The sequence below is a fragment of the Anoplopoma fimbria genome, chromosome 10, assembly GCF_027596085.1.
Source record: "Anoplopoma fimbria isolate UVic2021 breed Golden Eagle Sablefish chromosome 10, Afim_UVic_2022, whole genome shotgun sequence".
Classification (NCBI taxonomy): Eukaryota; Metazoa; Chordata; class Actinopteri; order Perciformes; family Anoplopomatidae; genus Anoplopoma; species Anoplopoma fimbria.
In genome coordinates, this window is record NC_072458.1 from 18,604,488 (window position 1) to 18,619,395 (window position 14,908).

The window sequence follows — 14,908 nt, forward strand, 5'->3', positions numbered from 1 at the left end:
GCGCGTATCGAGGCGCTTGTTGATGACGTATGTGGTGACGTCCGAAGCCTCGCCAGCCGGCCGTACCACGTGATTCAGGAACGCAATGGATCCCATCTCACATTTTGTGGACTTGGGACTTTATTGCGCGTTTGTTTTGCATTACAGTCATTTAGCAGACGCTTTTATCCAAAGAGACTTACAATAAGTGTATTCAACATAGGTATTCAAGAGAACTACTAGTCACCAGAAGTCATAAGTGCATCTCCTTTTTTAAACAAGCATCTAAAAGCATAAACCAGAGCAAAAGTACAGAAACAAACTAATACGAATACAATAAGTGCAAAAAACTAATACGAATACAATAAGTGCAACAGACTAATATGAATACAATAAGTGCAACAGACTAATACGAATACAATAAGTGCAACAAACTAATATGAATACAATAAGTGCAAAAAACTAATACTAATACAATAAGTGCAAAAAACTAATACGAATACAATAAGTGCAAAAAACTAATACGAATACAATAAGTGCAACAACTAATACGAATACAATAAGTGCAAAAAACTAATACGAATACAATAAGTGCAAAAAACTAATATGAATACAATAAGTGCAACACACTAATACGAATACAATAAGTGCTATAAACTAATACAAATGCAATAAGTGCAACAGACTAATACGAATACAATAAGTGCAACAGACTAATACGAATACAATAAGTGCTACAAACTAATACGAATGCAATCTATTCTTCTTCTTTTTTATTGCAATGGAACCAGCAAGGAAGAGGAGATTTTCCCCTGTCCGGGAACATTTTGACCAAATAAGGTATGCACATAGTAATAATAAGTAGCGTAATATACTGTAAATCAGAGGTCTTATGCAGTATTCAATTACAGATGTCATTAATTACTCACATTTAAAATATAAATGAATGTTGTCTAATACAAAAGTACCATGTCATTTTATGTTTGTATGTTGTCTTATCATTGCATCCTAAAATGGCTTACCTGAGCTTGGTCCACCTTGGTTGGTCTCCTTGTTTTCATGCAGGGCTCTATAATGCCTCAGCAGAGATGAGGTGTTATTGTTGTATCCAAGTTCTTTTGAACACAACAGACACTTCCCCTTTTAAAATAGCAGAAATTACTAGGGGGTCCGCGGAGGTACTGCAGGGGGGGTCGTGAAATATTTGGTTGATTAGACAATTTTTCATATTATTTTATAAAAAAAATTCCTTCACATCCCTATAGCCTTCACATCATTTTCATAAACCAATTCGGTGACCCCATTTAAATGATGGAATTGTATCGATAAACCCCTCATTAGTTGATCAATCATATTAGAACAAATATATTGGATCACTTAATCAATGAAGGACAAGAGACACTGACCTCTGGTTAAAAAAAACACAACAAATATTCAAATTATATTTATAATGTATGTATATATATATATATATAATATTTATACATTTTCACACATATTAAACACCAAGCGAAATAGATCAGCTGCAGACTCCAGATGAAATGTTTTGAAGAGAGATAAATTAAATGGCTAAATACAGAATAAATATGAACATGAAACAGAAATGATATATTCACAAATGATGGAACAAGTGACCAGATATCCAGGCAGTGACGTGTTACATGGGTGACCATGAAAAAGGGGCAGAGCGAGATGAGGTCCAAGAGGTGTTCAGGGTCAAAGGGGCATAGACTCTCTGATTGTATAGCCTGATAACTGGTCAAAGGTTTTTGATTTCAACAACTCTAGTGATAGAGACCTCAGGGTTACTTAAAAATAGTAGAACATCATCAGCATAAAGTTTTTTTGGATGCTTGACATATTGGTGTATTGATGTATTGATGTAGGATATCAACACATCCAGAGCAGCGCAAGTATGACCTTAATCTTTACCCTGCTGCAAAGACAAAAATACCAACCTGTGGTTTGTTGTATAGATTAATAGATAGATAGATTCTCCAGGAATTTGGACTTCTTTGCTTGCACCAGTTTACTGTGCTCTACTTCCAAGCGTTTCCCCTCGGGACCCTTCCTCACTTTTCCCCAGTCCTTGTCGGTCTACACACAAAAGGCAATATGGAAAAGAAAAAATACATTGTCAGTACACAAAGGGGATTAATCATCAGGGTCCACCATCACAAAGCCCTGCTTGTTAATGGAAAATTAAATGTAACTTCTCACCATGTTCTTGAATGCCTCCCCTTTGTAGTAGGTCTTGTCTGATGGATACTCTATTCCCTCTTCAATCAGCTGCTTCAGGCTTGAAGCCACCAAATGCAGCTCCTCTCCATCGTAGGCATACACCTCTTCTTCCTCACAGGTCATCAGGACGAGCTGGCCACACGGGCATGAGGTCCCCTCCACCTTACCCACAACCTGCATGCTCACTATATCTGGAAGGTAAAATTTGTTCCACTCATACACCACGTTCTCCTTCCCACTGTAAATGGTGTCGTCCAGGTTTCCAATCATCCACTTTGCTCCCGCCGGCTTCTTTAGGGGGATAGTCTTGTGTCTCATTGCGGATAAAAGCTCTGCCACCTTTATCACAGCATCTGAAATTGTGACAGATGCCGGAGGATTTTGAGTGCGAGGCAAAGGTGTGTGTAGTTTACCTTGATATTTTTGATTCGCTGCTTAGTAGGCATAGCCAACAGCTGATCTGCCGATCTGAAAGGAAGAAAAGTGAGCAGCAGTGATTACTGGACCATATATAAGAAGAATATGTTGTGGTACCTTAGGACAGAATATACAGAAAAAAGTGGCAAAAAAGTGACTTGTCTCAATACAGGATTAACCACCCCAGTTGAAACATTTCCAGACCAGCAATCTGAACATTGGTTACAAACCAGGTTTGAAATGATTGTTTCATTTTGCTGACATATTGGAGTCAAATGTTTTTTCTACCGGAGGAATTTCGGCGTGTGTCTTTTTACACCTTTGTCTCTCTGATCAGAATTAAAAACATTGCAAACCATGATGAATATTGCACTTTTAATTTAGGATTTGTACCAAGCAGAACTGTGGTATGGCAGCCCGAATGTGGCCGCTTCACCACAAAAGATTGGATGCTGTTACTCGTGAGAATCAGATTGACCATGTCGTACTATTGATAAAACTAATTCTACCACATTCTAAGTTGGCACAAAGTAAATATTTGAGTCACTTTGACTAAATAAGCAAAAGTGAAAATTAAGAGCTGTGACAGTGTAAAAGTACACACTTTTATTCCAGCTTGGAGTAAATTAACAGAAGTTTAAAAAAATGATTTGATAACATGTTATTGATTATGCAGTTCTTCATTCCTCAGTTCCCATTTTCATCCTAACTTTTCATGTTGCTTCAGTTTTCGCTCCAGTGGATAAGTGTAGTCTGACCTGTTGTATTTATGGCACAGAAGAGGTTTTTGGCCCTTTAATTGACCCTTAACAGAACAGAGGCTTTACTCGCAGCCCACTGGAGCAGCCGCCATTCTTAATCTCCTGTCATATAGAAAACAAAATGTGTATTGTTAACAGTTGTGGTGTTAAGATACTCAAAACCTTTACTCGAGTACTGAAAGTAATACTAATAAAGGATAATATTTTATTAGTATCTTAGATTTGTATTATTTTATTATAAGACAATAGACAAAACACTAACAGAATAGAACAAGGACAAAAACAGTGACACTTACCCTTTTTATAAAAAACACTAGGGAATAAACTGCATCTCTAGAAAAGCAACTATACATGTTGATAGAAAACACAACAAAATACGGACTTATTTATTTTCATATATCGTACTCAGAAAATATGCGCACAAGCTAACGATTCGGCCATATTTTGTCAACATAGGATATTTATAACTATATATTTCTGGATTCAGCTCCTTTTTACACAGGATATTTATAACTATATATTTCTGGATTCAGCTCCTTTGAACACATAGGATATTTATAACTATACATTTCTGGATTCAGCTCCTTTGTACACAGGATATTTATAACTTTATATTTCTGGATTCAACTTAAATCAAATATGCTTTAATGTTTTCACAAACAAGCTGTTTAAATAGGAATCTATTGTTTTCTTTTGAAAGGCTATGTTGGGTCACAACAATTGATGATTCTTCAGGAAAATATTGACCCTTGAATATAGCATTGTCTTAGTTTTTCTTTCTAATCATCTCACATGTGAAAACTAAGGAATGTTTATTCTGATAAACACTGTTTAGTAGACCAAAAGGCCCTTGTCGTCTTGCAGAGAGAAATAACAAAACATGAATTTTGACTTTTTACAAACAACCATCATTATGTTGTTATTTCGGTGTCCCTTTTTGTACATTTATTGCAATTAGATCACATTAAAATGTGTTTCCTCCCCTATATCTTAAACTGACTTTATTTATTATTGAATATAAGTGTCTCCCCTGGTCTCCAGATCCCAATGTTGTTGCCATATTATCACAGATAATTCAAAGGAGTTGTTTTAACAGGACTTTAACGTGAACGTTTATCAAACTAACTCAAATGACTCACCGGAGTTGAAGAGAGGATAAAGTCTGTCTGGTGACGCGTCTTCTAGTCAGTTTCCTCTCAGTTTCCTCTCAGGTCCAGTTTAAATGGGAGGAACACAGTTTAAATGGGAGTTAGTGAGTAAAATAAATTGATGTAAAAACAAGAAGACGGTCAGAACATTGTTGTTTGGCATAGAGCAACTTATTAACAATATAAAGTATTATAATGTGTAATATGCCAGTGAGCATCTTTACGTTGGAAAGACGTTTAAAGTATGGCTATGGTCACCTGTGAACAGACTGGTTCAAGAGTGAATATGTTTTATAATTCTTGTTTAATTTACAGACATCTGAAATATGACAGACCCGGCTCCTGGAGGTTTTGACAACCACATTTAAAGAAGAAACAGGAGATTCTGTTGAGTGTATTTTCAATTTCATTGTAGTTGTATGAATAAAAACTGTGAATTAATTGTTGCCTGTGTCAGATGTAAACTGTTAATGTGTTACTATGACTACGTGTTTAATTGGTACATATTTTACTGTGAGCATTTTGAGGTTCAAAAGACGTTTAAAAGACGTCTAAAAGTGGTTCAAAAGTGAAAGTTTATTCAACGTCTATTTGTAGACGTCTATAAGACTCTCACCTTTAGACCACAGTTAGACGTGATTTTCAATATTGGCTTTCAACCGAGAAACGTGGATGTGGTTTCATAGTAAGCCTCTAAAATGATGATATAACATTATTAGCACCACGTAGAGGATTACAAATGCACTATTGCAAATCACGTCTAAATGTGGTCTAAAGGTGAAGTCTAATAGACGTCTACAAATAGACGTTGATTAAACTTTCACTTTTGAACCATTTTTAGACATCTATTAGACGGGAAAATGCTCACATGATCACATGATCAGCAGTCCCAGTGAGCATTTTTCTGTCTAATAGACAGAAAAAAAAATTCTCTCTAATAGACAGAAAAAAAATTCTGTCAATTAGGAGCCGCTGCTCTATTTATAGCAGCTCGTCCATTTTAATATTTTTCTTCTTCTTCTTTTTGGGTTTTAAGGACAGCTTGCATCCTTAGCGTTGCATTACTGCCATCTTCTGGAGTTAGTTAACTCCTACCTGCTTTATTTTACTCATCAGACCTGTTCTTCTTAACAAGGTGCCCAAGCATATTCTGCCTTGCCCACTTCCACCACACTCCAGTATATTCTTTACACCTATCCCTGTCAGTCCTGATCTTTTCATTCCTTCCAACATGTCCTTTCTCTGTGCTTCATATAATAATAATACTAATAACTTTATTTATATAGCACCTTTTAAAAACAAGCTTCGACAGACCAGCTAGCAAGACAGTGCATAAGAAACAAAATGAAATAACAAGTGACAATCAAATAAACAAGCAAACAAAATAAATAAAATAAAAAATAAAATAAATAAAATAAATAAAATAAATAAAATAAATAAAATAAATAAAATAAATAAAATAAAGTGATATTGGTAAAATATAGTAAACAAATATAAGATAAAATCTGTTATTGGATCCTTTGATCCATCTGTATACACCTGCACAAAGTCTTTATATTTACATTCCCATAAAACTCACTCACCAGATCTGCACTTTTATTGTTTTCCTTAATTTGAAGTAGTTTCAAATCTACCACCAGAGTTCCTAGCGTCCACACAGGAGTTAAAGGCCATAATACTGTTGAGCAAAACTCCTTTTCATACACTCCCAGGTCTCTCGCTGCTGCATCTCCTGTCACTCCAAAGCTTATTTTTTGTACTCTCTCCCTTTCCCAGCTGGCCTGTAGTACTCTTTTGGTCGGATGAATATCTCCATGTCCCCTCAGACTTATCCAGTAGTTTACCAACAACTGTTTCCGACGCAGACACAGTGGCATTTCTCCTGCCTCAACTTGCAGTGTACACACTGGTGATGTTCTCACTGCTCCTAAACACACTCTCAAAGTCCGAGCCTGAATTGCATCCAGTCCTGCAAACACAGATTTAGCTGCTGATCCATACGCCACACTCCCATAATCTAACCTTGACCTAATTAGAGCTACATATATGTATTTCAGCGATGCAGTATCAGCTCCCCATCCTGCAAGACATCTCATAACATTTATCACTTTTTTACATTTATCTTCCACATTTCTAATATGCTCTCTCCAAGTTAATCTCTGATCCAAATACACTCCCAAAAACCGAAAAGTTTCAACTCTCTCCAGGTTACTACCATATCATTTTAGATTATTGCCTTCCCTGAGCTTCCTTCTCGTGAAGAGCATAACTTTTGTCTTCTCCACTGAGAATTTAAATCCCCATTTCGTCCCCCACATTTCAACTTGTATTTTCTTGACTACATGTTCCACATTTCTCCCTCTTTTCCACAGAGCGCCGTCATCCGCAAACAGTGATCTACCCATATCCATTGGCATATTTTCATATATATCATTTATCATGACAGAGAACAAAGTGGGACTTAAAACACTCCCCTGAGGTGTTCCATACTCTACGACGTGTTTGTTTGACAGTTCTGAGCCTATTTGGACCTGGATGGATCTTCCACTTATAAAGTCCATAACCCAGTTAAAAATGTTCCATTTGACTCCCATTATGTGCAATTTGATCATAAGTCCCTCTCTCCATAACATGGCATATGCTTTTTCAACATAAAAAACCCCCACTATCTCTTTATTTACATGAGAGATGTGCATATTTAAAATTATTTTAACACAATTCAGCTTACTTTGTCGAAAGCTTCCAAATAATATATATACAATTATATTTGAACATTTGTAACACCCAGTGGCTTTTTTATTATTAATATTATTGTCAGGAAGGCCAGCAGTGTGCCGGGGTGTCCACTGGATACGTGTTGTTCATCAGGGATGATAGCTTGGCCATCATCCTCCTGTCTCCCACCACCTCTCACCCCATGCAGGACACCCTGGCAGCTCTGTGCAGCTCCTTCAGCCACCGGCTGCTTCACCCCCGGTGTGTGGAGAGGTACCGCAGGTCCTTCCTTCCTGCTGCTGTCAGGCTACACAACCAGCTCTGCTCCCAGCAGACCACATGACCACATGACAATAATAACATGACAATAAAAACCTGTGCAATACATTACACTGTGCAATAATAGTTAAAAATAGTTAAAATAGTTTTTTGTTTTTTTCTGTCTGTAAATATAATATTTCAGTTATTGTTGTTTTTTCTACTGTTTTTTTTATTGCTTATTTATAATACTTGTTTTATTTTATTTTTCATTTTTTATCTTGTCTTCTTCTACTATGTCTCTTGTGTGCACTTTACTCTAAGCTGTTGTAAGCCTGCAAATTTCCCCATACTTAAAGGATTATCTTATCTTATCTTATCTTATCTTATTTTATCTTATCTTATTAATATAAAACAAGGACCGTCTGCGCATGCGTACTGTGTAAAACAAGGATAGTTTACGCATGCGTACTGTATAGAACCCATCTGCGCATGCGCGGAAGCAGTATTTGCGCCGTCCGGAAGCTGTCACGTCCTTTCTGCTCCCGGACTGCCATCATGGTGAGTTCGCCATGAGAGTTTTAGCCTTTTCTATGTCGAATTCCTTCATATAAACCTCGTTGTTCTGCAACAACAGCAGCTACGTGTGTTGTTAACATCTTCATAAGCATGTTTACGACGCGTATGATTTATACATGCGCGTTTATTTTTGACTTTTAACGCCATGTGTGTGAAATGTCGGCTTCCGTCCACACTACAACGTGGTCCTCCGCGCTGCGAGGCCGATCCCTGCTCGGTTAAAACGGACTCTTTTCACCCTGTGTCGACTCCTTTGCACCGATGCTCTTTCGTTATTCCGTTTAAATACACTTTAAGGTGTTGTTTTATGTTAATATTGTTGTGAATGACGCGCAAGTTATTAGCAGAAACGGTAGCTTAGTCGGCGTTAGCTCACGTTAGCATAAACGTAATGGAGATGAATGGGGCGATGCTAACAGCTCCTCAGCCTCTAAACCAACCCTTTAGTTTCTCCCTTAAAAACAGAATATCCTGCCTTTTTTTTGAGGTTTAACTTTATTTTGCATGATTTAGAAAACAGAAACATAACAGGTATATTATGTGAAGCCTCCACACACCTTATTATTATTCCAGTATATGTGTTTATCTTTCTATTAAACCAGTTATGTTCCCTCAAACTCCACCTTTCATCAACTATAATTTCTAGGAGTTTTGTATTTGACACTTGAGGCACTCAGACTCAATTTTAATTTAGATAAATCCTTTGAATATGCTTTTTTTTGCCACTGCAAATACAGATTTTTTTTTATATTCAAAAGATACCTTCTTTAATTAAACCAGCATTATCTTCCATATTCAGTTTATTAAAATGTGCAAGAGAGAACCAGGGTTTACTAGACATGTTTAGTACGCTATGTTTTTTTGTCCACATAATGTAATAAGGCAGCCAACCACGTTAGTCATTTAGCAGACGCTTTTATCCAAAGAGACTTACAATAAGTGTATGTAATATCTTATATATAAAACAATATCTTATATATAAAACATAGCAAGCATAATAAGTGTATTCAACATAGGTATTCAAGAGAACTACTAGTCACCAGAAGTCATAAGTGCATCTCCTTTCTTAAACAAGCATCTAAGATACCAGAGCAAAAGTACAGAAACAAACTAATACGAATACAATAACAAACTAATACGAATACAATAACCTCCCATTTCAACGTCCTTCATTTCTGAAGTGCATCTCTCTCGGTGTCTTCCTCAGGTGTTCAAACGCTTCGTTGAGGTCGGCCGCGTCGCCTACGTCTCTTTCGGACCCCATGCCGGCAAGCTGGTGGCCATCGTAGATGTCATCGACCAAAACAGGGTGAGCAGCCTGAAGGATAAACGGATGAATCGATGTTTATCTGATCTGTCTTTCGACTTGGTGATATTTACCTGTTTTATTGTGCCCTGTGCTTTTCCAGGCTCTTGTTGATGGTCCCTGCACCGGCGTGAAGAGGCAATCCATGCCCTTCAAGTGCATGCAGCTCACAGACTACGTCATCAAAGTACCTCACAGGTCAGTTCAAATTATTATACCAAGGGGTATTTTACCCCTAAAACAATCATGCGTGTATTAATTACTCACCTTGTGTTGCCTCTAATTTGTGAAAACTTTTTTCTCTCATAAATTCAAAGCGAATAAAGAATCCAAAGAAAGCTAAAAGTTTCAATGAATGGAAGGAAATGAGTACCTTGTTTTTAAAAAAAGTTTAAAAACTTGTGCAGTATAATCAAAGTCTCACTTATCAATTCCTAAGCTGACCACTTCTTAAACTTATTCAATTTCGCAGAAAACTTTCCCATTTAAAACATTTCGGACTTGTACGGACAAGTATCTAACCCGTGCACTCAGAGACTGTTTGTGTGGAAGGTTTTTAAACAGTAAAATGCAAATGAGACTTGGATTGTGTTGCACAAGTTGTGTGAGAGTTTGCAAACAGACGTTCTGATCATTGTGGTCAAGGACAGATGTTTGAAAGCTGTGCTGCAAATGTGAATTTAAGTGAATTCTTTGCATTACTTGTATTAAGAACAGTCCACTTGACTGTCCTCACATCACCGTACACGTGCCAATATCAATCTGGTGTCTTTTTGTTGTAAAGTGGTTGTCTGGGATATTACCTTAATAATGCTTCCACTATTGGTACTGACTGTATTTATTTGTTCACAGCGCCCGCCAGAAGTTTGTGAGGAGAGCGTGGGTGAAGGCCGAGGTCAACCAGAAGTGGTCAGAGAGCAGCTGGGCCAAGAAGATCGAGGCGAGACAGAAGGTAAAGGCTATATCATCAACATGATGGATATTTAGGTGTTTTGTGTAATTAAGACATGTTAAAGCTTATAGTGGACATTTCTAATAATGTGGATTTAGAATTAGATCCTCTAGTTAAAGACATGGATGGTTAGATTGGCCTTTGGCGTTGCTGCTTGCAGCCTTCTCGAGAACCTCACGTACAAACGACTTCAATATCCGCACTGCGCTTTTTGGGGTTTTGGCAAAACACCGGCCATGCCGTACAACAGTTGCGTCTCACACCCAAGTCGTGGCTAGTCGCAGCCAGAAACTCAATTTGGGGAGAAAACACTCGGGGTAAACTTGATAGTTAGGCAACATTGGCCACTGCTGTATATTTATTATGATGTTTAGAATAATATTTACCCCAAAATAAATATCAGAAGACCCCAAAGCACATCAGAAAAGCAACTCTACTCGATACTACTTACTGTGTACTGCTACTTCAGAGGAAAACATCGTACATTTACCTTTATGGAGGGATGTTACTGGTTACATTGCAGCTGTTTTTCATGATCTATCAGCATTATCTTAGAATTAAAAGCTCCACCCTAAATAGACGTTCAGTAAACGTAACCACAGTGTGCCGACAATGTCTCTTTCACTTTTCACTCGGAGCTAAAAATTTCAATGGTGCATTTTTACTATGCAGTATTTGATATTAATAGTTTTACTACTTATAGTAAACTGTAGGTAACAATTTTAAAGTGTATTACTATTTGAGATGTCGGTATACATTCATTGAGCTTCAGTTGCTGTACGCTGGGTATTTGGTTTTACACGCCATCAACGAGGTAGTCGTGGTGATGAAGTTGATAATGAGTAGATGAAGATGTAATCTGAGCAGTTGTATTTCAGATAGAAGGGTGTTTGTTGGTTTGCAGGTGGGTGTTTATACCTGATGGTTTAATTGAATTGCCATCTGAAACCAACACACAATACTGCACATATTTGTTGTGCGTCAAGACTAATTGCCGTTTGTACCAACGTGATACCCTGCAGGGTTTACTCAAGGTTACTGGTCAGTTCTAAATGGCAAACTCATTTTAATCCGGTCTTTGGTGTAAAATCTGCATCCAGCTGCTACACATCACCTTGTCTTTGAAGGCAGCAGCTTCTGCTAACTCATGTGACATTTCTATTCCTGACTGATCTGTTTGACTCCAACAACTTTGGTGTCATATGCTACTTAATTTACCATCAGGCAGATAACAGTCAGCTACTCCGTTGAGCCTCAGATCCTGATGGCGTCTCGTCTTTTGTGGGATAAATTTACGTACAAGACGACTGTATAAACTTAGTAAACATATGACCCATGCTGTTGGAAATACTGCGTCTTTTCCTGAAGTTTATGGTTCTATTTCATAAATGAGTTTCTATCGATGTTTGAAGAGGCATTAACTGATTAAGTGGAGGTTGGGAGTGAAAAGCAACAACACAGTCTATAAGATAAGTTACTACAACACTCCTCTCGTTCGGCTTAAATCCAAAATGTTTCCACCTCAGAGCTCTTGACTTTGATTCGATAACATAAAAATGAAGGGTCTTGTCCTCATATTGAACGATAACCCAATTTTGTGTAAGGCCTATCTGTAGCTACCTGTTAATAGTCTTATAATACAGATGAATGAATTCAATGTAGCTGACTAAACGCCTTATTTAGGAGCCACTGTTCACACCAACATGAATATCTTTAAGTCCGTCCTTCCTAAAGCTGAATTGTGGTTGCATCCCTGACTTTGTCTTCTTCTTTTATCTTTGCAGAGGGCCAGCATGTCCGACTTTGACCGCTACAAGGTGATGAAGGCCAAGAGAATGGTAAGTTCCACAGAGACACACATTTTATTTCATACATGCAGAACAATCCTGAATGTTCAGTACAAACTGCAAACTTTTGATTTTGAGCGTTCAACTTAATGCAAGTTGTATATTTCTTTACCTGATTTACAATGTTAAAATAGTTTGCATCTTGTTTATTCCTCTTCCCCATTGTTAAAGAGTTGATGAATGTTCATAGAATTTTTTTTTTTTCTATATAATTGCTTTTTTTAAAGCTTAATCATTTTTAGCTGTTGCAACATTGTGTTCTTCCTTTGGCTTATTGTTTTATGACTTAAACACACAGCTCTAAATTAATTCACATTTCATGTAATTTAGCAGAGTGCCCTCAATTTTTAATGAGAATAACCTAGTAGTTTAACATTTGATTTTAATGTTTCCACTTATATGAGATTCGGTTTAGTGTTGAACGATTATCAATCTTTTTTTTTGTGAGGCCTCGTATTATAGTCATTGTATTGATCTGCTTTGACTGATCAGTGGCAGACTCTATTCACAGATGGTTCACTAAACATAGAATAGAACTGATCATGGGTCAGTTAAATTGTTCCAGCGATTAGGCATTGACAACTGTGTGCCGTTGTCGATGCTCATTATTTAGCAGACATGAATAATGATTGATTTAAGAATAATTAATGAACAAGATGCAGGTTGATTTAACACCTAATGTCACTTCAGTTAAAAGGGTCAATTAGTGTAATGATCATCCTACAGCTGTCATTGAGTTTTTTTTATTAATGCTCTTTTTCTTTTTGTTTCTGCAGAGGAACAAGATCATCAAGCATGAGGTGAAGAAGCTCCAGAAGGAGGCAGCAAAGAAGTGAACAGTGCTCACTCAATAAATCTCCTGTTCAATTGTTCACCGGTGTCTTCTCGTCTGTTCTGTTCTGGCTCGGTGTGTTTCCACCTCTTGGTTATGAATAAACCTTTTATGGACTGGTTAATGTCAGCTTAGATAATGTTGTCATTTTACTGGGGAATATACTCTAAAGATTTCTTCTGCTTGACCCCTTTTTTATTTGTCTGTTGTGATGTAGTGCTTTAAGATATGTGGTGGTTCTCTATTTGAACACGTTTAAATTGAGACGCTTGTTTCACATACTTTAATGATTTAAGCTGCAGTTAAATAATCATGAAATCAAAAGATCTGTTTTAGAAGAATTCACTGACATTTAGTCACTAAATTAAAAACAGGAACAGAGTTTATATATTCTTACCCTAAACCACCCAACTTTCCTGAAGATTTGTACACTTATGTGAAATATAACAAAAGCATATAATGCTAATTTTCTCATTTTAAACTGTACAGATACTTGGATATTGCCAATGTATCACTTTAAAAAAAAAATTAAAAAAATCATAGAATGTCGAAGGGATCAACCAGACACATTTGAATGTTTTTGGAGAGTTTTTGCTTTGGTACATGCGGAATATGAAAACATTTCTGAGCTAAAGTTCACCTGTAGTTCTGATCATGCTCCGCTAAAAACAGGAGTTGCTTTTCTCACTACAAAGAAACTGAAATGGTCCAATCATTTATTTTCGGTTATTTTAACTTTAAATATTGCAGAACTCTACTTGGCTGCTGACTTTTTCGGTTGTGTTTATTACTCACTTTCCTTTTCCTGATCTGGTTCTTGGTCCAGGATATATGATTTAGGATTGTTATATAATCCACTAAATTGGTATTTTTCCTTGTAGAATTTTAAATTGAGAGTGCGAGTTTGAAATAGGATGAAGAATTCATATAAAGCAAAATAATTGGACAAAATAAATTTGTTTTATAAGAATCAGTTTCTCAAACATCCACTAGATGGCAGTCTCAGCTGAAAGTGTTTATTGACCCCTTTGTCTTTATTTTTACTTGCTTAAAAGAAGCACACAAAGTTACACCGTTTCAGATGCATATAGGTTTATTTTTATTTAAATATATATATATATATATATATTATAAGCCATGTCATGATGGCAGGAAATTAATAATTATCTAAATGAGCTTAAACAGACCTACACACAATGCTGCTTCCCAATCAGTGGATTTGTCTTCTAACAGATGATTATTAAAACAATAATTTTATATTTTGAGCACATGCAGCCTGCAGCCCGGTCCCGGCTGAAAGGAACCAGCAGGATGTGAGATCCTGTCACCAGCCAAACAGGCTCCACTTCAAAATCCCACTGAGGAGCTTGTAAATATTACATAACACACTTGAACATTGCCCAGCTGGTGGAGACCGGAGAACAGAGAACACATAGTTAATGCCAGCACACCTCCTCTCTCACCACCACAAACCAGCACCACCACATCAGACCGGTGGTTTGATCCCTGGAAGCCCGAGGAATGTGGCGGTGCATGGTGGGAGTGCTGAAGGAGGCCTGGGGCCAAACACCTAGTGGAAGGAAGTATTAAACCTGATAATAACCTTTTGTTCTTTTGTATCCTGGGCCATAAATATATATATACACAGTACCAGTCAAAAGTGTGGACACACCTTCTCATTCAACTACTTTGAAGAACCTAAAATATAAAACATTCTGGTTTGTTTACCACATAATTCCATATGTGTTCCTTCATAGTTTGGATGTCTTTAATATTAATCTACAATGTAGAAAATAGAAAAAACATTTAATGAGAAGGTGCGTCCACACTTTTGACTGGTACTTTATAGTATATATATATATATATATATATA

General features: G+C 36.9%; 1 protein-coding gene across 1 annotated transcript; it reads left to right on the forward strand.

Annotated features, from left to right (window-relative positions):
- Positions 1–8,008: 8,008 nt before the first annotated feature.
- Positions 8,009–13,075, forward strand: rpl14 (ribosomal protein L14). Its single transcript, XM_054606085.1, has 6 exons — positions 8,009–8,080; positions 9,306–9,407; positions 9,508–9,602; positions 10,257–10,356; positions 12,141–12,194; positions 12,980–13,075. The coding sequence occupies exons 1-6, from the start codon at positions 8,012–8,014 to the stop codon at positions 13,037–13,039; spliced, it is 480 nt and encodes a 159-aa protein (XP_054462060.1). The 5' UTR covers positions 8,009–8,011; the 3' UTR covers positions 13,040–13,075.
- The last annotated feature ends 1,833 nt before the right edge of the window (positions 13,076–14,908 follow it).